Raw genomic sequence first — 27301 nt, 5'->3', positions numbered from 1 at the left:
TTTGTACCAGGAGAGAGTCACATGACCCACATTCACCACTGAACACAGCAATAAACAATTCTGCTCTGAGGATGATGAGGATGAAGAGCATTGTGAAGAGTTACTGCTGATGACAGGAACAGGCAGACGAGCTGGAAACATCAGATGATAAACAGATTTCAAACTTCAGTATGTACAAACTCGATTCCAAAAAAGTTGGGACACTGTACAAATTGTGAATAAAAATAGAATGCAATGATGTGGAAGTTAAATTTTTTTTTATTTTATTTTTTATTCTGAATACAAGATAGATGACATATCAAATGTGTAAACTGAGAAAATGTATCATTTTAAGGGAAAAATAAGTTTAACATTTTAATTTTCATGGGATCAACACATCTCAAAAAAGTTGGGACAAGGCCATGTTTACCACTATGTGGCATCCCCTCTTCTTTTTATAACAGTCTGCAAATGTCTGGGACTGAGGAGACAAGCTGCTCAAGTTTAGAAATAGGAATTTTGTCCCATTCTTGTCTAATACATGCTTCTAGTTGCTCAGCTGTCTCAGATCTTCTTTGTCACGTCTTCCTCTTTATGATGCACCAAATGTTTTCCATGAGTGTAAGATCTGGACTGCAGACTGGTCATTTCAGTACCCGGATCCTTCTTCCACGCAGCCATGATGTTGTAATTGATGCAGTATGTGGTCTGGCATTGTCATGTTGGAAAATGCAAGGTCTTGAAAGAGACGACATCTGGATGGGAGCATATGTTGTTCTAGAACTTGGATATACCTTTCAGCATTGATGGTGCCATTCCAGATGTGTAAGCTGCCCATGCCTCACACACTCATGCAACCCCATACCATCAGAGATGCAGGTTTCTAAACTGAGCGCTGATAACAACTTGGGTTGTCCTTCTCTTCTTTAGTCCGGATGACATGACGTCCCAGTTTTCCAAAAAGAACTTCAAATTTTGATTCATCTGACCACAGAACAGTTTTCCACTTTGCCACAGTCCATTTTAAATGAGCCTTGGCCCAGAGAAAACGGCTGCGCTTCTGGATCATGTTTAAATATTGCTTCTTTTTCTCCTTTAGAGTTTTAGCCGGCAGCGGCGAATGGCACTGTGGATTGTGTTCACTGAAAATGTTTTCCTGAAGTATTCCTGAGCCCATGTTGTGATTTCCATTATAGTATCATTCCTGTATGTGATGCAGTGCAGTCTAAGGGCCCGAAGATCACGGGCATCCAGTATGGTTTTACGGCCCTGATCCTTACCCAGAGATTGTTCCAGACTATCTGAATCTTTGGATGATATTATAGCACTGTAGTTGATGATAACTTCAAACTCTTTGCATTTTTTCTCTGAGAAACTCCTTCCTGATATTGCTCCACTATTTTTCTCTGCAGCATTGGGGGAATTGGTGATCCTCTGCCCATCTTGACTTCTGAGAGACACTGCCACTCTGAGAGACTCTTTTTATACCCAATCATGTTCCCAATTGACCTAATAAGTTGCAAATTCTTCCTCCAGCTGTTCCTAATATGTACATTTCACTTTTCCGGCCTCTTATTGCTACCTGCCCCAACTTTTTTGGAATGTGTTGGTCTCATGAAATCCAAAATGAGCCAATATTTGGCATGACATTTCAAAATGTCTCACTTTCAACATTTGATATGTTATCTATATTCTATTGTGAATAAAATATATGTTTATGAGATTTTTAAATTATTCTATTCCTTTTTTCACTCACAATTAGTACAGTGTCCCAACTTTTATGGAATCTGGTTTGCAAATAGTGTTAGGAATATTCTGGTTTCAGTACACTTAAACACACTTGACAGCATTTGTGAAATTTAAGGTCAGATCAAATGATCTCTACTCACCGTAGACAGAAACACTGAATGTTTTTGATGACAGTTTCGCTCCACTTATGTCTAGTTCATAGAGTCCAGTGTGTTCAGTTGTGATGTTCATGATGGTCAGAGATCCAGTTTGATCGTCCAGCTTCAGTCTGTCTCTGAATCTCTCATCAGTATCATTATATGTGAAGATTTGTTTCTTTTTCTTTATTTTAGAAAGTTGAGACTTTTCAGCTCCAAATTTCCACAGTATGTCGTCGTCTTCACGTATTTCAGTGACATTAGTTTTTAAAGTAACAGATTCTCCCTCCATCACTGACACTGATTCACCAAACACACCTGATCAACAAACAGATTTTACACTGATTAAAGCTTCTGATGTTTTACAAAGCCTGAAATCAGCTGTAGTTTGTTACTAAATGTGTTCTGAAAAACATTCAGAACAGCAGAGCATTCATCTGGAACACAACGTATGAAGCTACAAAGTTAATTACAACATGAAATATTCTTCTTGATATCGTATGTGGGAGATATAGATCAGTAGATAAACTTTTTGACTAATGAATTAAAACTCTTGTTATTGTTCATGGTTACTACCAAAGTATTTTTGAAATCATTTTTAAGACAATATTTTCATTTGTAAACCTTGAAATTTAAGTTACATTTCCTACAGCAGTTTCCATTACTTTCCATGATATTTAACAGCTGTGAAGAATGTTACTAATATGAGCCCCCCGAAAAAACACATATATTTCTAACTTACCGATCAGGTGCCACCAGCACAAACAGAATAAAACAAACACGTGAAACATTTTCTTCATGTGCTCAGTGAGAGGTCTGATCTAAACACTTGAGCTGTTCATCTGGTGTGTGAATTCTCCTGAGACAGCGTTTGACCCTCCTACTGTCAAGGCAAGTGCCGAGTGACAGGACTTGCCTTAAAGGGACTTTAATGGGGACCAGAAACTATTGGGTTACCAACATTCTTCCAAATATCTTATTTTGTGTTTAAAAGAAGAAAGAATTTCATGAAAGTTTGATTAAATGAGTAAATGTCATCTCACATTGTGACACTAGCAGCTCATCGTCTGAGTCAAACTGAAACCTGCTGTGGTCAAATTTCTTCAGAAATGTGGTTTGATCTGATGGTTGGACAGCTTCTAGGTGAGAGCATGTAGCCAAGCTATAAGGTCACCAAGGTTCGGAACTCGGGTAAATTTTTAATCTTTCAAAATAAAATGTGTTTTATTTCTAATGACTAATCTGCTATTTAAAGCTCCTCATATAAGTGTCTGCATGTATAATTAATTTTAGACAGTTTGCAAGAATGTTTAGCTCCCGTGGTATGAACTGTGAGTGAAGGTGCGGGTGCCTTTGTGTTGCCAGATCCAGTTATTATAAGCGTATTTTGTACTTAATTTGACACTTTAGAAAGTTAATAGAGCGGGAAGTTGTACTTTACGGTTGGTGATATCTTTATCGTATCTTATTTACAAATGATTTGAACTAATTTCGGTTTAGTTTTTATAATTGTTTTTATTTTTCAGTTTTTGTTTATTTTCCTAGCAATATCTGGCAACACTACCAGAACTTCAACTGATAGTAATCAAAAGATCCCACAGACATGTTGGTGCTGACAGAATACCACAAAACACAAACACACACAAAACCCCCACACATCATGATATTATCTATCAGAAATTTTATCAACACTATCAAAACAGTTGCATATGACACTAATGCAGAGATCTGCAGAACAAGTATTTTACGTCTCTGCTATTTCATATTGTAGTCATGCAAACAACATTTATAAGGGCGCTAGACAGTTATCTTCTGCATAGCAATGATTATTAATGACTTAAATAGTTTGTAGAACCCTTCAATACATAAAAATGGTTGCAGGGATCTCATTTTTCGTGGTATCTCCTTCAGATTTGAAATAGAAACTCATGAGACATGTGACTTTCAACCCATTACTTTTCTAGATTGCTCCAGGACTGATTTAATGTATTTTCATATCAAATAAAAAATACAAAAAATCGGTGTGGTACAATTTTTTTCAAGGCACTTCAGTGTCTATAACGTTTAATCTTTTTGAGCATTATCAAATCTGGATTATGAAAAGTATAGCCCAAAGGGTCTTCTTTCCAAAAACACAAAAATGATGTGTGTAATACACTGAAGTAAGGAACTGCTGCAATTTTAAGTTTGGCAGGGCACTTTTAGCTGTGAGTCCCATAACGGGAGGTCTGGTTAACAAGTTAAAGTGTTTAGTGTATATAATGATTTTTATGTGGGGTTATTATAACAGAGTTCCCACTCAGACCACACTAATTTTCTAAACCTGGTTATGGCTAATACACACACATATATGTATATATATATATATATATATATATATGTGTGTATATATATATATATATATATATATATATATATATATATATATATATATGTATGTATATATTAGAGGTGGGCATAGATTAATTTTTTTAATCTAGATTAATCTCACTGTGATCTTGAAATTAATCTAGATTAATCTAGATTAATCTAGATTAAAATGGCTCATTCGAATTCTTCCGAAGGCATTCAGAATACGTGTTACCCAAATAAAATTGACAAACAGTAAGTCTTTGAGAAGGGGTTTATCAAGCTAGGTGGTGCATTAGAAAAGGGGCTCATCTCCTGTTTCCAAAATGTATCACAAAGTGCTTGAAAAAGTTGTAAACTAATTCCACATTGCACAAGGTGCAAACAACCTTACGCCTGTTTCACACCAATGTTTAAGTTTTTTTTTTCAAGTTTTTGGTGTCAAGGTAAAGAAACCAAATAATAGCACTGGATAGTCTTCAATGTAAAAATGAAATATACAATCAAACCTACATTTATTCAGACACCTTCAACATTTCTCACAGTATAACAGTTTTGCTATATATATCAAAAATTATATCTGGTTTCTGAATAATTTTTGGTTTGACTGTTAAAACTACAAAGTAATGCAGTCAAGAGCAGTGAGTGATTTTCGTTTTCATTTTCTTGGATTAACATTACAGCAGCCAGTAGCTAAATTAGGCGCGGTCACTTTAAGAGAAGATAAACGCATCCAATATAATACACATCCCATTTTTCCCTCAACTGTTTAGTTTCACTTAAGAAATAAATTACAGTTTTTTCGAGCATAATTTCCAAGGTGGATATTTTGACATATTTTGTATGTATTTGTCGGCACAAGAGCAAAAATAAGCAAATTCGATGTTCTAGTGTTTTGAGACGTCTTTCTCTGCGCGAGCCCTGAACACCAGAACACCGTGGTTTTGAATTGGGTTCTTTTACATCTTTTTGTTTGTTCAAACTGCGACTTGTTCGTTCGGGTGCAGGAGGAACTTCGAGGTGAACTTCGCAGAAGAGAGCTTGGTTCAGTGTCGCTGTCCGTGATACGCGGCTCTCTCTCTCGCGCACCTAACTGCACGCGCTACTCTGTTCAGCTTTTCCACGTCTAGTTTTTGGATGCTTTAATGTTTAAATCGACAAGCGGTAAGGCTTAACAACACGTGAGAAAGATAAGCTTTCGTGACGATGCGCAGCAGTGGCCCGTCAACTGTCCTGTGCATCTTTTTAGGCTGTCCTCAGCGAGTCAGTTATATAAAATATCAAGGTGAAAGTCATCATAGTTTGCTTAGTATAGACCCAGCTCCCAACCCAACTTTGAGAATAGATTAACGGCGATATTTTTATTATCGCCCGATAAGAGTCTCGCGTTAACGCAGCACGATAACGGCGATAACTGCCCACCACTATACACACACACACACACACACACACACACACACACATATATATATATATATATATATATATTTATACACAAATATATATATATATACATATATAAGTATATATATATATATATATATATATATATATATATATATATATATATATATATATATATACACACTTTTTTATATAAATTATAGAAATTAATACTTTTATTCAGCAAGGATTCTTTAAATTGATCAAAAGTTATGATAAAGAGGTCATTTTACAAGAGATTTCTATTTCAGATAAATGCTGCTCTTCTGAACTGTCTATTCGTCAAAGAAATCTGAAAAAAAAATGTCACTGATTTGCAGTACTTGGATCAAATAAATGCAGGCTTGGTGAACAGAAGAGACTTATTAAAACGTTAACAAGCTTACTGTTCAAAATCTTTTGACTGATAGTGGATACTATGGGCAACTTCAATTTTTCTCTAATTTCTAGCTTTTAATTGGCTTAGAAATGTATAACTGCTGGACAATAACATTTGATGGTAATAATGATTTGTTTATATACAAACACTTTTTATCACATAATAAGGCAGAATAGTTTATATACTGTAATAAATGCTATGTCAATTGGCACTGCATTGTACTTTATTTATCACATGCTGGAGATTTTTTTTGGATTTGGAAAAAACAAACCAAAAACAAATGTTTTCATACAGCGATAGCTGGACGCTGTTGTCCATATTAGGAGTTTCCGGACTTTCTGCGGGAGAGCGCCTTCCGGCTTCGAGTATGAATGAAACACACGCACATGCACACACACACACACACACTGCAGGAGAGTTAGCACTCCGTGATGTTCATTTCGCCTTCTTAGTCCGAAAAAAAAAACATGAGGTCATCCACAGACTATCCTGTCTCTTTTAGTTTAAATCTTTATTTATTCACTCCAGCTCTTGAAATTCTCTATACGAACACACCTGCTTGAAAAAGTGTGGGGGACGAATTTCCGTGATGATAAAAGTGGGGGGGACACGTCCCCCGCGTAATCTAAGCCTATATTTAAAGGTGTAAATATCAGTCAACAACAGGAAAAAGAGCATAATTGCATTTTTTTTTTTTTTTTTTTTTGTAACTGAAACGTTAATTACTCTGTCTTTCCAGTTTAACTGACATGTGACGTGCTTAAATCAGACTCAGGCTGCAATAGAATGCTGCCAATTAATTTTGATACTTTCATTAATAGGGTGACTTAAAGAAATGATGGAGAGGGAAAGGATCAGTTTATTTTGTGTCATGTATTTTGTATTTTTTCATGAGTCCAGTATTTCAATTTCAGATTTAAATACTGATCTTTTAGAACTTTTTCTACTATATGTGAATTAATTTCTATGTGAACTTCTAAATAAAACATTTAGCCTTATGCATTTATCAAAGCTGGTAAAGTGATCTAGACAGGGAATTGAGTGATTATCTTTTTTTATCTCTTGCACAAAGATGTATTCTAATGCGTTATGACATTATCCTCTTATAACTGATCAAATGACTGCATTTCCACAATTAACTCACCAAGAGCATTATGACATGTTGCTAAGGAACTAACCCTGGCAGCAGGGGCGGATCTACCCCTGCTGCCACCCCAGTTGCGGGGCCGTTTGAAGGAATTTGGGAGCCCCAAGCAAAATGGACATAGAGGCCCCCCGACCCCTGCACGCACTTAAAGCCTACAGGAACCACAGCACAGCCATACAGTTTAAGTTCACCCACACTTTATATACATAAAAAAGGTTTACAGTGCAAATACTGCTTGAAAAAATAGTTTGGTGGGAATTCAATAGTGATTTGCAATAATATGACAGCACACACTTATCAGTTTAATCTCTGGGCTGTGCAGGATATCAGCTATAATTATATATTGTACTGTGAACAATGACAATAAAGTTGACAGATGAATTAAGTGCATTTAAGTGCCATTCAGTTTGGGTTTTAAATAAAGCATTTTCTGAGATGCACATTAAACATTAAACACAAAACATTAATTTAATTTATATTTTAATTATTGAAAAATTAAGCAAACTTAACTTTTTGGTAAACAAAGGGGATTTACTATTAAAAATAAAACATGGAAGAAATTTTGTGTGATTAAACCTTAAAAAAAAAAAGTTAAATTTTTTTAGCAGTAGGCTATGTTCTGCTGAACAATAGTAATACATCTCTGGCAAATACTTGTCTAAAACAGGACTTTTATCTTGACGGGTTGACGTACTATTTATTCAAATCAAACGGTCAAATGCTCATGAAGTGACTGTCAGAGCAGTTCTGGAGATGTTGTTCATGTGTTCACGTCTTTAGTGAGACAGCAGATGCTGAAATTACCGCGAGCGTCACGTGCGCTTCAGTGTAAAGGAAGTCGCGCTTCTGCTCCATTCATTAACAGAGACGAGCAGAACATGCAGGATTCATATTTAAATAGACTGTTCCTGCTTAATATTTACAGATATTAGTACATATCGTGATTTGATGTAAGTGCAATGACCTATTTTTAATTCATTCATTTAAAATCGACACATGCCACAATGTTCTCTTTACATTTGCCCTTGCCCTCAAATCAAAACACTGCTGACTCCTTGCAGTAAGCGATTTCTGTTCTGCGTCTTCCTTATCCCGTTAAAAAACATGTTACAGTAACCATATTCCTTCCTTTCGAAAAAAAATGCACTAACTGTTCGTTACAAGCAGCATTGACCTCAGGCAGGTAGCTAACATAAACATATTTTTGCTAGCCTACCTGCTGCAAAATTACACCATTTGTACAAGACTGACAGGTAGAGCTATTATATCCAGTGTAATTTATCACTTACCACTATCTTGTCTTTTTTTTTTTTTTTTTCTTATCGTCCTCTTCCTTTCTCTTCTGGCTTCCTGAAGCATAATTCCGCTTCATGACTGCCGAGGAGGTTTTGTATTTTACCGGTAGCAGAGATCACGTGGTTGGCTGGCTGCTGTCAACGACAACTAAGAGGGGCCCCCTTGAGGGGGATCCCGATAACAGTGTCATTGCACGTTACTGCATTGACAATCAAAGAGGCGCTCAAACAGTGTCGTTGCATTTTATTCTTAACCAGTCGTTGTCTTGGGGCCCCAGGCCAGCTCGGGGCCCCAAGCAATTGCTTGGTTTGCCTGCCTTGTCGCAATGGGCCTGCCCAGTTGCAAGCAACGAATTCAAGGTTATGGCCAATTAGAAAATTCACGAGCGCAAATCTTTCGTGATTCGTGATCCCGCAACTGATTCAAATGATTTGCGATCCCCAAACTGACTCAAATGATTCGCGAACCCGCTTTGAACTCCCGAACTGACTCAAATGATCCACGAAGCCGCTCCGAACTCTCGAACTGATTCAAGTGATTCGCGATCCCGCTCCGAAACTCCCAAATTGACTCAAATGATTCGCGATCCCCATAACTGACTCAAATGATTCGCGATCCCGCTCCGAACTCTCGAACTGACTCAAATGATTCGCGATCCACATAACTCAAATGATTCGTGAACCCGCTCCGAACTCCCGAACTGATTCAAATGGTTTGCGATCCCCAAACTGACTCAAATGATTCGCGAACCTGCTTTGAACTCCCGAACTGAAATGATTTGCGATCCCCATAAATGACTCAAATGATTCGCGATCCCGCTACGAACTCCCAAACTGACTCAAATGACTCGCGATCCCCAAAACTGACTCAAATGATTCGCGATCCCGCTACGAACTCCCGAACTGATTCAAATGATTCGCAATCCCCAAACTGACTCAAATGATTCGCGAATCCGCTTTGAACTCCCGAACTGACTCAAATTATTTGCGAACCCCAAACTCTAATAATACTGTAATATTTGTGTTGTTGTTGTTGTTGCTATAAAAACAGACCTAAGCCATCAATAGCCTTTAAAATGACTTAAAATGCATTATATAAAAAAATAATGATTGGTCAATAATAACACTGTTAAAATACATAATGTAGGCAAATACAAAATAAACTATTTATGTACATGTTATTACAAATGCCATGTGATTGCTGCTGTTACACTTACAGGACAATCAAATGCTTGTTTAGGCTACTGACCAAACATTTCATTCAAATTTTCACTTAATCTTTCATTTTTGGACACTTTTTTTGCTATAGATGACACAGGCTTTTTAATTTCTTCAACAAAAAACGTGTATATCACAACCCTTACAAAAATAAACCATGGTTTTATCATAGTAAAACTGTTTAGTTTCCTTTTGCATGATTTCTGAATGCTTGAGACTATAAAATAAATTAAAGTCATAATAAAGTTATAGCCACAGGTAAATGTCGAGAGCTACAATTGTGATTTGTAAATAATACAATTTATTCATTTAGTTTTTTATTTGATTAAAGTTATTTTTTCACCCCTATAGTAGGTGTTTTTTCCATCATCATATTTGAGGAAGGGGGGCACAACAATAAATCCTGCTTATGGGAACCCTTAAGGTGTTGTTATACACGTCTCTGGCAATGTGTGCTCTACTACACACACACACAGAGAGACACACACACAGACACACACACACACACACACTGAAGCACGCGTGGTGTTTTCAGCTCTTCACTATATTGACACATGATGTAGGCTACACATGTGCACGTCAGCGTGCTATGAGAGGATTTCACCATTTCATTTGATAAAACTATCATCATTCATTCGTATCGTATAAACAGACAGAAATGACAATGTCTTTACGACAACCTATCAAAATAAAATTTTGATATAACTTGAAGAAATTTAAACAGAAATATAGTACTATTACACAGTAGAGTATGCTATACTTCAAGTATTAGCATACTTGGTATGCTATACTTCCTATTAGCTAATAATAATAGGTAATTAAAAAACACAGAAACTCTGTCTACAACTCACCAAAGTAAAAGTTTGGTCTAACTCAAAGAAATTATGTAAGAAATTGCTTAATAAAATACACTTAAAAAAGATATACTAAAACATTATTTTAAAGGAATGTCACACAAGTTTTCATAGAAGTTTTAATATAAGCTTGCCAAAACAATAACACCATATTTTTCAGAAACAATTTCTAAAAGTACATTTGTATTTGTGCCTGTAATGTTTATTTATTTATTATTATTGTCAGCTAATAAAACCTATGCTTCAGGGACCATATTCATATAACATCTAAGGCTAAATGTAGCTCTTGACTGGTTGAGTTAGATGTTGATTAACACTAAACTGTAGAAAATCAGTTGAGTCTAGCTAGCTGGAAATGTCATTGGCTGTTAAAATCTTGTGTTTCTTATAGTAAATTGACATATTGATAACACTGAACCTTTTATAATGCTCTTAATGACATGTCGATGCATACTGTATGCATTAGTGAGTGTGGTGGTGCTTATGGGGTATGGTCACTTATTCCTTATATGAACTGTTTCAAATGCAAGACATTGATTGCATGAGATTAAGTTTGTAAATGATAGCCTGTGTCCTTTTGTAGTGTGCACATATATTTATCATCAATCTATGATAACTGTGACTAAATTCAGTATATATACGTCTGCCATATGTTGCCACCCCTCACAAATCCCTGCCCCCTTCTCGCCACCCCATCAATATTTTTCTAGATCCGCCCCTGCCTTGGCAGGACCTGATATGATTAGCGAAGCTATATATACACCCAGCAGCAACACAAGGAACCAAAACCAGCTGTGGTTGGCCTGGCTGTGCGTCACTCAGAAAACAACAAGCCAATCAGAAGAGAGCCTCATGAATATTAATCAGACAGGCTAAAACCGACCTGCTCTTAGCAGACCTCCTGAGAAAAGAGATGAAAAAATATAATGAGATGGTTTTTGGTAATTACAGCGGAAATATATATTCTTAAAGAGACCAAAACCTTTAATAAAACTCCAGAAAACTGTGTAATATGGGACCTTTAAGAAATGCATAGATGTCTTTTCAAACTATGCTAAGTTTGTTTAGTTCCTGTAACTGGATGCATAATGCATTTTTATTTTTATTTTATTTTTTACCGTAAATCAATAAGAACTCTATACAAATGCTTGATTTCCCAACGTTAAAGGTAGTAAACTGTTTTTGTGTGAGTTGAAATACAGCCAGCAAGGAAAAAAGTGCCTTGAAGTAAAACCCACATAAACACAATTTTAATTTCTTTAGCCTGTGAGAAACATTATTAAAACTATATGATTCGAATGGCTCGAAACGCCACACGCTGGTGACCCTGCTGGTCAGAAGATCCAGTGAAAACAGGCCAAACATGCATCAAAACACCGTTTACAAACCAGCTGCAAACGTTGTATTGAATTATAACTATTTAAATAGCTGCTTCTTTTTCTTTCTTAGTTTTTCTTCGTTTTTGATCAAAGAAACATACAATAAATGCATTGGAATATCCAACTTTATTTTCAGACGTATATTACATTTTATTTTCAGTCTGTTCAAAGCATGAATTCCGGTGATCTAAAAATAAGACAACCTCACATCTAAACACTGTTTTTTGGGGACATTTTCACGCAAACCATCCGTCTTTGATTTCTGAAAGAAAAACAAAATTTGATCAGGAACCTGCTAATTTCTACTAATAATAGAACTTTGCTATTCGCTCAAAGTGGGAATTAACTGTACACTAATGTTGAAAAAAAAGAAAGAAAAACGGACTTATTTAACTGAATGTATCTTGATTATTTCATAGAACTGTAGCATCAACAAAGAGGCCGAGCAGCTACAGGAAGTGACATCATTCAAGTCAGACAAATCATGACCAGATATGCACAGGCTTTAGAAAAGAAGAGGAACCGGAATATTCAGCAGCTATGATAATATGTAGGCTATTATGAGTTTTGTTCTGTTACGACATTCTTTGCATTGAGAACGGTGTTCATTTACAAACCAGAAACTACAAAAACATTTGAATGTTAAAATAGGGGTCTCCTGGAAAAAAGGTTGGGAACCTCTTAACTAGACAAAAATGGCAGCAGTCTCTAATGATACACCAGATACAGCATTACTTTTCATAGCACATGTTGAGCATGATAGAGCAAAACACACTGGTTCTAAAAAATGTAAGTATTAAATATACAGTATGTATTTTATTATTTGATTTGATATTTAGACTCGGTTTCCCTAGGGTTCCAGCTTGGCATTTGATGGCAAATAAAAGAGTGCAATTAGAGAAAGAGGCAACAGAAGAAACTAAGCGATTGTTGCAAATCAGATTAAAGTCAGAGTAACTGACTGCAACTGTTACGGTCACGGAAGATCTTACCGTGTCTTGTGTTGCTGGGTTATAAAATTCTAAATCAGTCGTGTCTTCTTCCTGTGACGTGACTACATTAACAATAAATAACACATCTGAGCTTGCATTTGTAGAGTTATGCATATCTGGTTCAAATGCATGAAACGTATTTAAGATTTGTAGTTAATAATTGAATTCCTGACCTGTTTTTCTATATTTCTTGCAGATGCAGCAGATGACGAGTGAAATTACAATCAACAGAGATCCAGCGGCAGCAATCAGCATTATCAGTGAGATGTAAGCAGTCACTGAGTTCAGGAGATGAGAAGTGTAGTGTGAGTCAGTAAAGAATAAAGATAATGTCATTAGTGTGAAGAACGTGTCAGTCTACTGTAAAAGAGATAAAAACGCAGTGCTGATTTACCTGTGAATGTGTGACAGAGCTGAGTGATGTCCAGATGTTGAGTCTGGTTGCTGATGGGATTGTTGAGCACACAGCTGTAGCTGTTTTTATCCTGATATTCCACCTCCAGAGGTAGAGAGAGACTGATGCTGAGATCAGACACACTGATGCTGGACAATAAACTGTTTCCTTTGTACCAGGAGAGAGTCACATGACCCACATTCACCACTGAACACAGCAATGAACAATTCTGCTCTGAGGATGAGGATGAGGATGAGGATGAAGAACAGTTTCTGCTGATGACAGGAACAGGCAGACGATCTGGAAAACATGAGATAAATAAACAGAAATATGCATAAATATAATCAGCATTGTTATTTTGGTTAAATGTGTTGAGCGTTTAGTGTGATGATGAGCAGTGATCGTGTCTGTCATCTCAAGCTATAAAATAATTAGGGATTTCATTAGATAAATAGCTAAGAAGATAAGCACAGGACAAAAAACAACTTTGTACTCACCATAGACAGAAACATTGAATGTTTTTGATGTTTTTTTTGCTCCTGTTATCTCTAGTTGATAATCTCCAGTGTGTTCAGTTGTGATGTTTGTGATGGTCAGAGATCCAGTTTGATCGTCCAGCTTCAGTCTGTCTCTGAATCTCCCGTCAGGACCATCATATGTGAAGATTTGCTTCTTTTTCTTGATTTTAGCTATCTGAGACTTGTTAGCTCCAAATTTCCACAGTATGTCGTCTTCATGTATTTCAGTAAGATTAGAGTTTAGAGTAACAGAATCTCCCTCCATTACTGACATTGAATCACCAAACACACCTGATCAACAAACAGATTTCACACTGATTAAAGTTCTTGTTAGTTTAAAAAGCATGTGCTCATTTTGTAAACTTTAATTCCAGCAGAGACACATAACAAGATAAGTCACAGATATGAACAGACATATCTGAGTAAATAAAAAATGTACTGTGTGAGGTTACATGATGAATAATTAGTTACAGCTTGGAAGTAAAAGTTTAAGTACGCTGGATAATGATATATTAAATTCATTTGTTGTTATTGACTATCAATGACATTCATAATTGTTCTTAAAAAAATGCTTACCTGATTTGCATTTGTAATCAATGAGAGAAGAAAAAAAAAGACTTGAGACAGCAGGATCTTATTACTCTGAAATGTGAATAAATAGCAGAAATATGCTTCTAAATTACCGATCAGACACCAGCAGCACGAACAGAAGAAAACAATGATGAGTAACATTTCCGGTTGTTCAGGGAAATGTCTTGTCTAAAAGCACTATCAATGAAAGCACAGCTGAACTAAACATACACCGTGTGAGCCTCCTAATGCAAATGTGCTTGTACTTCCATGTGTCATATCAAACTAAAGCAGCCTAGCTCTGGTGATTTAAAAAAAATGGTTGTGTAGATGTATTCAGGACTAGAAGTAGAAAAGTTTGGGGAAGTACAAAGTTAAAATTGTGTATGAGCTCATAGACACTCCTCATCGGAGTCAAACTGAAACTGCTGCGGTTTGCTTTCTTGAGAAATGTGGTTTGATCTGTCGGGTGGACAAACAGTTTGTGTCATGCAAACTGGCATCCATAGCGAGTGTGTTCAGTTTGTAGGTGAACAGTTTCTTTCTGTCCAGCTTTGAGCTTGAATCCACTAAACGCGAGGAGAAACTGCATTTGACACAGAAGCAGAACAGCAATAGAAACACAGTGAGCCTGTTTCACACAGATATTAACAAGTTTAGTCCCAAAAAGTTTTTAGTTTTTGTTTTATTTTATAGTTTAATCATTTTATATCAACTCACTAAAAATGATTGTGCTCGTTTCAGAGGTGCTTCACTACAGCCGAAATCAGGATTTGAGATGATGTGCATTAAGTTGTTGAAGATCATTCATGAGACTCATATCTGATGAGGGCATGTGTGAAACTGTGGCTTTCTGCTGCTGTTTGGTTGCATGTGTTACATTAGCAGAAAACAGACTGGATCTCTGACGATCACAAACATAGGAAGAACAGACTCTGGACTTAATCTACAGATCATCTACAGCAGAATCAGTGTCACTGTCGTTATGAAGAGTATAATTACTCATTCACTGTAAAACAAATAATAAAAGAAAGTAACACATTAAATCAAATGTGTTTGACGTAGAATGTCTTAATTAGTATTTTTCAGTCACCTTCTGATCGCTCATTGAATACTGACAGGATGTTCTGTTTCCTGTCGAGCTCTCAGTGCTGATGCTGGTGAACTGCAGTTATTCAAAAACACACTAGATGGCGACATTTATCATTTCAATCCAAAACATACTACAACTGAAGATCAATGTAGAAGTGTGTAAATATCAAAAAGATTCAAATGATCAGTTTCAAGGTAGCCAACTAGACCATTTAAGCACATAATTGCTACAATGCTAAATAATAAGCCATTTTCGAGCTTCACCCATTATTAGGCTATGTGCTTTTTCAAATAATTGTCAAATTCGAAAATGAATGGCTTAATTAGCTTGTTAGTTTTATGAAATTAACTGAAATAAGCGGATGTTCATAAATAAAATGTCTAGGCTATATTTCCATTCTAAAGACAACACCCAACACAAAACTATGAGCACATTCAGATGAGGTCACTTGCTAAAAAGAAGTTTATTCAAGAGTGCTGTAAGTATACTTCTTTAAATTAAAAATAGGAAAGTATGCTTTTAATGTCCTTCTCAGAAATGGGCTTCATGTACTCCTCAGAAACATACTTAAAATGACATTTACATTTACTTGAAATGTTATTTCTTTATTTTTTTTATGAAACTGTTAATGAAAAATAAAGAATTTTGAACCAAAGGCTGAAAAAAGACTATGAATTGGAATCAGAATGATAATCAAAAAGTAGATGGAGTCGATCAACACCCCAAAGCATGACTGTAATTACCTCTTCATCAGTAATTTTATTCCATAACGTTACAGTTTTGATGCTGTTTCATGTCAGATGATCGTGTTACATGTGTTACTTTCAGTTGTATCTTTTTCTTTTCACTTGTGTTTTTTTGGAAATTCTTTAACTAAAAATAGAACATTTAGCACAAATGGTAAACCACTAAATAAAAAAATAATAATAATTCAGACATCACAATAACAAGTTATTGTTATATTAGTATAAGTTATAGCACAAAACTGTAATTTTATGGAATAAAATGACAGATGAAGAGGTAATAATTAGTCAAGCTTTGGGGTGTTGATCGACTTCATCTACGTTTTGATTATCATTATGAATCCAAATCATAGTTTTTTTTCTCAGCTTTTTGTTCAAAATGTTATCTCTTTATTTTTTATGAAACTTTTAATGAAAAATAAAGAATTAACATTTTGAACCATAAATCATGTTACATGTGTTAGTTTCCATTGTATCTTTCTCTTCTTCACTTGTGTTTTTTTGTAAATTATGTGCAGAAGATGTGTACTAGCGCCCTCTAGCGTATAATAATGAAAGCACAGATTCTAGGAGTATAGCTCAAATATATTTTAGTATAAGACAAGTAAATTTAAATGTAATTCTAAGTATATTTATGAGAAGTACATAATGCCATTTCTGAGAAGAGAAAAATAAACTAAAAGCATACTCTCCTATTTTTAGTTTAAAAGAAGTATACTAATAGCACACTTGAATAAACTTATTTTTCGTAAGGGCTGTGGAACACTCCATAAGCCATGAGCAGCACAGTGAAGGTTGTAATTTATATTTAATAATGAACGTTAGAAAAATTTCCATATGATAAACTAAAAATAGAACATTTAGCGCAAATGGTAAACCACTAAATAAAAAAAAACAAAAAAAAACAATTCAGACATCACAATAACACTAAAAGATATGACACAAGGGGTGAAAACAAAACAGACATATCCTGGAAGACAGTAGCCAAACCAAAAGTGTGAGACAGGAACTCTTTTCCATTAGTTACAGGATTTGATCATCTTCTTTTTGGGAACATTTTCATACACAGCATCCTTCTTCAATATCTGAAAGGAAACACAAACTCAATCAGGAACCTGCTGATGTGACAGAAAATTAATAGACGGTCTGTTCATCTCTTAATAACAAGTGCAAATCTTAATCTAGAAATACTAACAAATACTAGCTTTTGTTTCCAAAGAGTGCTACAGAACAGATGCTAACACTGAGCAGTTCATTTTTTCAAGCAGTTAAAGCATCAAGCAGACTGAGTTCTGAAGGTTTGTAATGACAGCCTGTGCGCTGAGAATGACTGTCTTTCACACAAAAGCAACAGCAAAGTTGAAGTTGCAGCACGTCTACAAAGCAACCAATGGCTGCATTTGAGCTCAGAGTGATGATGAACCACAGAGCAGCTGCAGCTTCAGCTCAGGTAACAACTGTGTGTCCTACTTCCTTTCCTGTGAAGATCTAGTGGTATAAAACATGCCCCTTAAAAAGCGTTACAAATACAACTTATGTGCATGTATTGGTTTTCATTGGTTATCTTTTCTATAAGCAGAGGTTTTTGGATTAAAAATAAAAAGAATCGTCTATATTTGTTTATATATAAATCAACAGGTTATTAAAAAAAGTGTTTCATGGGTCAAATATCAGCAGGACCAGTTGTTTCAGGACCATAATTCTAAGCATTTTCACAAGTTGAGAAAATAGTGTTTTTAAAGCACGATTAGAGGATGTCTACTGTTTTCAACCGGTGAAATGTCACTTGGCTTGTACGACCAAAGAAAAATAGAAAAGTCAGAATGTTTAATTGTGGGGGAAAACTTGAATGGTGCTACAAATAATATTCAGCCTAAATTAACAAACTAACAACATTTTAAACATGTTCTATGTATTAATACATTTTGATTAGTACCTGTTTTTTTTGTATTCTGCAAAATGTAAATAGATACTAAATGTACAACAGCGAGGTGCAAACAGTACACAATTTTACTGAAACTAGCCCTTTTTCGCCAGTCCCTATAGTGATGTCAGTTGAGTTTCTAAACCACCCACGTCTTCTCACACTGACCTTCTGATGCTGCAAGCTTCAATCAGCAAACATCAATCACACTGACTGACTGCAACAGCTTGCAACTTCTCACCTTCTGTCGTGTTTTCGGTTGACACAATGCTGAATCACTTCCGTCTTCCTTCGGTCTCTGGACTGCATTAACGATAACCACAGACGTATTAAAACAACCGTTTCAATTTGAGTGTCTTAAAAAAATAAATAACACTAATAATTGCTTGCTCTCCTGACCGGCTTTGCTAGATTTCTTGCAGATGCAGAAGATCCCAATAACTGTAGCTACAATCAGCAGAAAACTAGACGCACCCGCAGAGATCAGCGCGATGAGAAGGAGCTTTTCACCTGAAATGGACAAAATGAGCCAATAGTGTGAGTGAATCTTAACACCTTCAAACATCAACACCGTACAGCTGAGAGTAAATCAATATTAATATCACCATACCTGAACATGTGTGACAGAGCTGAGTTGAGTCCAGATGTTGAGTCTGGTTGCTGATGGGATTGTTGAGCACACAGCTGTAGCTGTTTTTATCCTGATATTCCACCTCCAGAGGTAGAGAGAGACTGATGCTGAGATCAGACACACTGATGCTGGACAATAAACTGTTTCCTTTGTACCAGGAGAGAGTCACATGACCCACATTCACCACTGAACACACCAATGAACAATTCTGCTGTGAGGATGATGAAGATGATGATGAAGAACAGTTTGAAGAGTTACTGCTGATGACAGGAACAGGCAGACGAGCTGAAAACATTAGAGAATAAAGAGAAATATGGGTGCATCTAATGCACAATATTATTTTATTTGTAGGATGTTGACAGTCGGTGTTTCCATTGTCCCAAAATATAAAACGCTAAAACATTTCATGATGTAAATAGTTAAAGGAATATTCAGAGTTCAGTACAAATTAAGCTCAGTCAGCAGCATGTGTGACCCTGGAGCACAAAACCAGTCTTAAATCGCTGGGGTATATTTGTACAAGTAGCCAAAAATACATTGTACATTTTCTTTTATGCCACAATTCATTAGTATATTAAGTAAAGATCATGTTCAATGAAGATGTTTTGTAAATTCCCTACTGTAAATATATTAAAATGTCATTTTTGATTTGTAATAAAATTCATTTGGACAACTTTAAAGGAGATTTGGTCCGTGTAATGGTGCAAATGCAAAAAAAAAGGAAAACAAACGTAAATTTTTTCAGTCACTTCATAAATTAATAATTGATATTTTCTCTCCTTTTTCAGATCACTAAATTGAGACTTAAGAAATTAATAATTTGAATGAAATTCTAAACAATTGTATATTTTTCCTTTTTTATCTTACAATTTGCGCAGTGGTCTGTACCATTAGCGCGGGGGTGTGCCGCAGACTGTTTAACAAACGCTTAACGTGGCTTAATGTATCCTACTAAAACAGTGACACTGGAGGACACACCTTATTACTAATAATAAACATATAGGCTACTATTTACAGACAAGCAGAATAGCTCGTAATATGGAAGTAAATTGCGCCACATTGCACGTTAAGTTTCATGCGCAAAGTTTCACATGAAACAATTTCCTCCCATATACAACTATGCCACACACACACACACATAACCACCGGAGACGTAGGCTAAATATTTATTCATAAACATCAGCCGCGGAAATCCGTTCACGTGTAATGTTTGAACTGTAAAAGCTAAATTTGAAGGTAAATGTTTATGAAATATTTGCATGGACCTATAAGTTTTATCAGCAGGCTTACTACGAATTCGGCCGCTGCTGTCCCACAAGTCTGTGGCAGTTAGTCAGCAACAACGTCCATGGAAAGTGGCAGCTGAGCATAGCAGAACATTACACTACTGTATAATGTTTTTCAAATGTAGCTTTTACAGTTCAGACATTACCCTGAGAATGTAGACGGATTATCATGTGTGTAAGTAGATAGTTTTCTATGGGAGGAAATCGCTTCACGTGAAACCTGCGCGTTGCGTTTATATTCTGGGGTCTTCTGCTTTTTTCTTTAGGTTTTCATTGGAGCACACAACACTTAACTTGCAATGTAGCGCAATTTGCATTTGTGTTCTGGGCTATTCTGCTTGTCTGTTAATAGTAGCCTATACGTTTATTATTATTAATAAGGTGTGTCCTCCAGTGTCACTGTTTTAGAAAGGATACATTAAGCCATGTTTAGCGTTTGTTAAACAGTCTGTGGCACACCCCCACCCAACAGAATTATATTGTGAAGCGTTACACGGACCAGATTTTCTCAGTATTTCCATTTTTTGCACCCTCGGATTCCAGATGTTCAAATCTCGGCCCAAATATTGTTCTATCCTGACAAACCATACATCAATGGAAAGCTTATTTATTCAACTTTCAGATGGTGAATACATCTCAGTTTAGAAAAATGGACACTTAAGACAGGTTTAGTGGTCCATGTTGTTTGTTTAGAATTAATCTTTGTCTCATCACTCCAGAGTCTCAATAGTCTTTGTCTTTAACATGAGCACTGGCACATTCTAGATGGGCTCTTGTGCATGGGCTGCAGCAGTGGCTTCATTCGTGGACGACGTGTGGTGTCACGGGAAACATTTGAATGATTTAGCCAACTGTACTGAACGTGCATGCCAACTATTTTAGCTTTTCTCATCACAGAATGCTCTTGACGAGGCGTTAACTTCCATGGACGGCCTGAATGTCTAAGCGAGCTTCTCAAAAGTCCATCCTTTTTTAAATTTTGGATCACTTTTTTTTTTTACATTATTCAAACTTATTAGTAACGCTTTATTGTTTTTTTTTCAAACTTTTTTTGTGCAAAGAAGTTATTTACTTTCCTAGCTCATGTGACATTTCTTTCCCATGTGGTGCCATGTCAACATTATATGAGAGTGGATTTAAATACCACTCTTAATTGTCAATTATTCTGTGTGATGATTGATTAGAATCATCTTCTGGCTAATTCCTCGTGATAACTATTTTATTTTTTGTTTTCTGCTAAACAGTCAAACAAATTTTTGCACCATGATCGTTAATGATTTTGTTGAGTAGTTCTAGTTTTGTCTTTGGTACTGACTAATTTAATTTAAAACCAATTAACTAAATTTCCATTTTTCTGAGAAATCTGTTGGTGTGTACACATGCTGCCCGCTAGTCTCACCACTTGTTTATATATATAAAAAAGGAAAGTATGTTACATTGAAGTGCTCATAATGGGTTTCAATGGGGTCAATCTGAAAAATACTGATTAGCTAGTGTGTAAAGTTTAAGTTTTATTCAATAACTTTGTCACTTGATAACACCATTGTAAATACATGGAATACATTGGAAAATTATGATTTAAACAGCTGTACAGGTCAAATAATATACAAGATTTGGCAAAATAATGTTTTTTTTTTTTTTTTTTAAATCAAATTATAAGCTTCACATTTCTACTTTTATATCTTCAAATAATTGACCTCACTGACTTCCATTCTAAGTGCCATGCCATAATCTAGATTTTTTTTTTCTGGTAGTCAAAGACTTTTTGATAAAACAAGAATCTGTGACATTTTGGACAAACGGTCTTTACTCACCATAGACAGAAACACTGAATGTTTGTTTTCTCACTCCACTTATCTCTAGTTCATAGACTCCAGCATGTTGAGTTGTGATATTCATGATGATCAGAGATCTAGTTTGATCGTCCAGCTTCAGTCTGTCTCTGAATCTCCCGTCAGGAACATCATATGTGTAGAACATTTCATACTTTTTATTGATTTCAGCTATAATGCACTTTTCAGCTCCATATTTCCACAGCATACTTTCTTCTTTCTGTATTTCAGTAACATCAATGTTTAGAGTAACAGAATCTCTCTCCGTCACTGACACTAACTGTGTTTCATTTGTTTCAGCACCAAACACACCTGAAGAACAGATTTCACATAAATTAATTAAGTCCGGAATCAGATTTTAACCTTTAACAGCAGCAAAAACATCAAACAAAAGATGATGAAATGTAAATGAAAAGGCTGATGTGTGCGATTTGATAATTTGATTTTATAAGATCGATTTTTCGATATATATATATATATATATATATATATATATATATATATATATATACATGTAGAGAAAAATAAATATGTCCAGTTGCACACAAGGTAAACAAGCTACAGCCATAAATACAGTAGTTTCATATATGGCTAATTATATCAGACTAACTGAGAACAGACTTAAATCTAAAGTAGATGTCATTATAATATCTGTGAATTTACATATTCAACTTCTTGAGTCATTTTTTTTTTCTCTGAAACAGAAATAAATGAAGCAGTAAAAATGCATTCATAACTTACCAATCAGACAACACAAACAGAACAAAGCAAGCGTGTGAAGCATTTTCTTCAGCAGTTGAGCGAAAACTCTGATCTAATAAGATACTGATGCTCATGTGCGAGTCCTCCCCAACAGAGTTTCACCACCCTACTAGTTCACGGTCGTGTGTGTGTGTGTGTGTGTGTGTGGGGGGTGAGTTAGTTGTTCTGGACCTGAAAACTGGAAAACACTTCAACAATTTAACATTTATAGTTTCTGAAAGGATGTTATTTACTGTCAAATATGAAAAAAAGTAGAAGATTGGAAAATTGGATTAGTCATCCAAAATGTATTGATAATGTAATAATGTAATGAAAAGTGTCGCACTTCAAAAAGTCTTATTGAAGTGCGACACGAGCAGCTCAGTTTCTGGGTCAAACTTAAACCTTTCTTCAAACTCTGGTGTGATCTGTTGTGTGGACAACGAGCTTGTGCGTGAAAACGGCCATTTGTTTGATGTATGTTTAGTTTGTAGATGAAGGGTTTCTTCCTGTCCTGCTTTCATGGTTCTCACAGGTTGTCCTCCCTCGTATACAGAATGCAATGTTATTCTATCATTTAGTTATGGTTCTAAATGTATTTTAATTTGGTAGAGATGGTCAATATAATATTACTTAAGTGCTGTAAAAGATGTGATGAATAAGGCCCTGATCAGACAGAACGTGCACCACACTGCCTTTATTTGATTGGCTTTTTTAATGTAGAAAAGAGCAGTGTACTGCGATGTTTTTAATGTTTGCAACCACCGAATCTGATGTTTTGTCAGTCCAATCAAGGATTATAGCTCGAGCAGTCTAAAAACTTTGGTTTGGTATTAGGTCACTGATATTGGCAAATGATGTTGGGTGCTTTTTTGCTTAGAGCTGGGATATTTTTTTTTTTTTACTACAAAAGATGCAAGGCACAGTGGGCGGGTAAAACACAAGGTGTCCAGGATGCATAAATTGTGCAAACCGCTCACTGCCAACAGAAAGTAAGTACTTCTCAATGCAAACAAATGTGTTCTGTGTGATCGAGGCCTAACACAAGATTCGATTAATTCAGTGACGCTCTTTGCTGGTTACAAGGTTACACCAGTAGGTTACACCAGTAGACAAGTGAGCATCTTGTATATGAATCAATCCTCTGTTACAAATGGGAAAATAAGCCTGTGATCTTTTCTAAGGTTGCATTTAAGTCCAGTTCCTCACTTCCCTCTGTCTCATTCACTTACAGCACATTGCATGAGTGCTCAATACCGGCAGAACCGTTGCAATGGGTTGAAATGAAATGCCCAACGTGTATGTTTACACAACACTGATGTAGTAAAAGTTTGTGTTTTGAAATTTTTCTTATAGATAGCAAAGTTGTCGAAACAATACCCGTTTCAATACTGTAATCTGCTGCCAGGCCAGTAGATGGCGATGTCACTTTGTAAAGAAAATACTACATGTACATAGACTGAACATGTAATGCATGTGTATGATATCATGGTTTTCACTAATTTGTGTTTTTGTGGTTTACAAAGAGACAATAATGGTATCACTTTGAAATTAGTTTTTCGACAACTGGCATTTTTAGGCCTCCGAAATGTCACTGCTGCATAAATGAATGGCCAAAATGCATACAAAGTTTTTCATTTTTAGTTTAAAACTGTTATGTAAAAGGCCTCTAAGCCCTTGATTACTTAAGTTTGGCCATGCAATCTTTTGTAACCACAAAAAATAAATAAATAAATAAATAAATAAATAAAATTAAATTAAACGCACAAAGTTCCTGTGGACTTGCACTTGTGGCAGACATTATTTGCATTTGGGACAGGGCTTTTGTCCCTCAAGGCCTTCCTTTAAACTGTAAGTCCTCAGCAGAGCACATCTCTAGTGATTGAGGTCTATAAACTTTATTCTGAATAATTGACTTGTATGGTGCTGAGCTGGTGCAAGATCATGACAGCATACAGTATGTATTGTGAATACAGTCTGTTGAATTCAGTCATTGCATTCAGGCTGGCAAACAAAAACGAGTCAAAAATGAAAGCTATGCAGGTTTTGAACCTATTTAAAAAGGAATAACCTCCTTCAGAGGTTTGGTATGAGCTTTCATCACTGGGTATATCTAACCACATAATATTACACATGCAGTTTAGAGGAAATAATGTCTATTAGCCACACAATACAGCATGAAATAATATTTTAACCTTTGATATTTTACATAGACTACATAGCTCGAGTATTTTATTGCGAGAAACAGTAGCCCAACCCAGACTTCTATGTGTTTTGTGTAACCAGCATATGCTGTTTTTGTTTTTCAACAGGGTTATACTGTGTGAAAGAAGCGTTTAACAACTGAAGACATTTGGATGATCAATGTTGTAAATAATGTCGATATCAATCCCTCATCGCTGCTTCTGTAGAAATTTCACTTTCTATCAAACCCCGCCCACGAAATGCATCATCATTTTGTTTACATAGCCAGAGATTGCATCAACAGTGAAACATAACAGACTTCTGTTTCCACATAATTGGCATTTGTTTTTGTTTTTTTACAAAGAAACCGTGATAAGTTTCTTAGTTTTCATCCAGCGTGGGTTTTCCACTTTGGTAAGTCTATTTGTTTTTGGTGAACGATAATGGCGAATGTGACTCGGTTTAATAGACCACAAGCTTCACGTCCAAATCGTCAAATCATGGTACCTAACTTAGAGAAGAGATTAGATACATTTTTAATTATTTGCAAGTTTGCGTAATACTGAATACTGAATCGAGTGGGATAAATGAATGAACATTCACATTTAGTCTAGAACTACATGTTCACACAGCATCTCTGTAGTTCAGATTTCTCCTGATATGTGGACAGAAGTCTTGTCAGTCAATAAATGGGAAAACAAACTCCGATATTCTCTTGTAAATTAAAAGTAATGCGTTACCCCCATCACTGTTTATAATGAACTGTTTATTTCTCTTCCAGGTGCACTGGGTTTACAGACAGACAGACATGGTGCCAGTGTTTGTGATGGTGGAAGATTCAGTCACCAACCAACAAGAAAATATTAAATTGTTTTTCTACCACACTCGCATCGCACAAATCAGTGACTATCTCAGTAAGATCTGTGCAGATGTTCAGTGTAATGAAGGTACTGAGAGATTCAGAGACAGACTGAAGCTGGATCATCAGACTGGATCTCTGACCATCACAAACATCACAAACACAGACTGGAGTTTTATAAACAAAACATCATCAGCAGCAACAGCAGCAGTGAAATGATCTTTAGTGTCACTATTCATGATGAGTTTCCCTATTTTCCTGTTTTTGTTTCCAGTTTGTCTTCATGGGCACTCACTGTTTGTTTTCACCTGTGTCCTATTTAGTTCCTCGTTTTCTTGTGTCCACTACTGTCTTTGTAAGTTGTACAAAGTTAAAAGTTGTTCTTCTATATTCCATGTTCTCACACTTCAAATTAGAATCACAATCGAATCACAGTCACCATTATATTTATTTTGCAAATAAACTTCTATCACTGCAAAGAGATTCACACTCAATAATCAGATGTTTATCTGTCTTTCAGATGTTCCTGGCGCTGGTGTCATATGGACTACTTTTATGATGGATGAATGCACTTTAAGGGCTCCAAAATCTCAAGCCCCATTCACTTCCATTATGAAGCTCAGAAGACCAGGATTTTTTTTTTTATACAACTCTATGTTAATCTGAAAGAAGAAATTCTTGCGCATCAAGATGGCTTGAGGATGAGTAAATCTGGGTTCATTTTCATTTTTGGGAGAACTGTCCCAGGCTGATCAGTACTCTCCGATTTTACAGAAACATCCAAATTCTTATTGATTCAGACTTTTATCAGATTAAAGTGTGAAGAGTATTTGTGTCTGTGTGTGAGTAGAATATCAATCATGTTCATTTCCTCTAACCTTGTTTTCTTCTAGGACAGTGTTGTAGAAAATGTGCTTTGCGAAGGCTGTCCTGGATCGCTCACTAAATAATCAAACAACTGGCCTTTAACTGGATGAAGGAACATACTGTATCATTTACAGTACACTAAAAATAATTATCATTTTGACTGTGAAAGACAGGAAAAACCTGTTAATTGGCTAACGGTAAGTTCCCTTATTATATCCAAATACTAACAGAGCTACATTTTTCTGTTTTAGATGTTCATTTTGCTATTTTGGAAGTTTACATTGAAAAGCCATGAAGTGACATTCCCAGAATCCCCTGAATGGAACTTTTTGTCACCAGTTATGTTATCTATGTCTTATGGAACGTCGTGCGTTGTTAAATGAGTGTTTATTGCATTATTTTAGAGTCATGTTTGTTATGACAGTGGTGTCTTGTGTATGTGTGTATGAGACTGTGTGCACTTTCCATACGTGGGTATTCACCTCAGCTCGAGGAAAAAGCTACTTGTGATTAATTTTGATTCTTCTTGTGGTTTTTCTCTTTCTATGTGTATCATTATAGTGGATGTCAGTATTTTATTTATTTTTTTAAATATGAAACACCATCTCTGTGATGTAAGTGTGCTATCAGGGTCTGACCATGCCACAACAGTTTAGAAACAGTGCCACCTATTGGGAAAAATGGTAAACCCTTAAATCATATCACTAGTGATAATATTGATGATTTTTCAATCATTCT

The 27301-nt window shown here is 35.8% G+C and overlaps 2 protein-coding genes across 2 annotated transcripts in view; both read right to left on the bottom strand.

The window, feature by feature from the left end:
* LOC127942868 (SLAM family member 9) overlaps positions 1-15416 on the bottom strand; it is a 129400-nt gene extending 113984 nt beyond the window's left edge. The window contains exon 1 of the mRNA XM_052538872.1: positions 14517-15416. Within this exon, the coding sequence (XP_052394832.1) occupies positions 14517-14565 (49 nt within the window). The 5' untranslated portion in view covers positions 14566-15416. The remainder of the gene's footprint in view (positions 1-14516) is intronic.
* Positions 15417-16598: 1182 nt separating this feature from the next.
* Positions 16599-27301, bottom strand: part of LOC127942871 (SLAM family member 5) — a 108470-nt gene continuing 97767 nt past the window's right edge. The window contains exons 4-6 of the mRNA XM_052538879.1: positions 18563-18673; positions 18405-18466; positions 16599-17324 (exon numbers count right to left, since the gene is read on the bottom strand). Coding sequence (XP_052394839.1) covers positions 17259-17324; positions 18405-18466; positions 18563-18673 — 239 coding nt within the window. The 3' untranslated portion in view covers positions 16599-17258. The remainder of the gene's footprint in view (positions 17325-18404; positions 18467-18562; positions 18674-27301) is intronic.

This window comes from Carassius gibelio, chromosome A22 (genome assembly GCF_023724105.1).
Source record: "Carassius gibelio isolate Cgi1373 ecotype wild population from Czech Republic chromosome A22, carGib1.2-hapl.c, whole genome shotgun sequence".
NCBI lineage: Eukaryota > Metazoa > Chordata > Actinopteri > Cypriniformes > Cyprinidae > Carassius > Carassius gibelio.
Note: the sequence above shows the minus strand (reverse complement) of the source record. Positions and strands in the feature narration are given on the sequence as shown.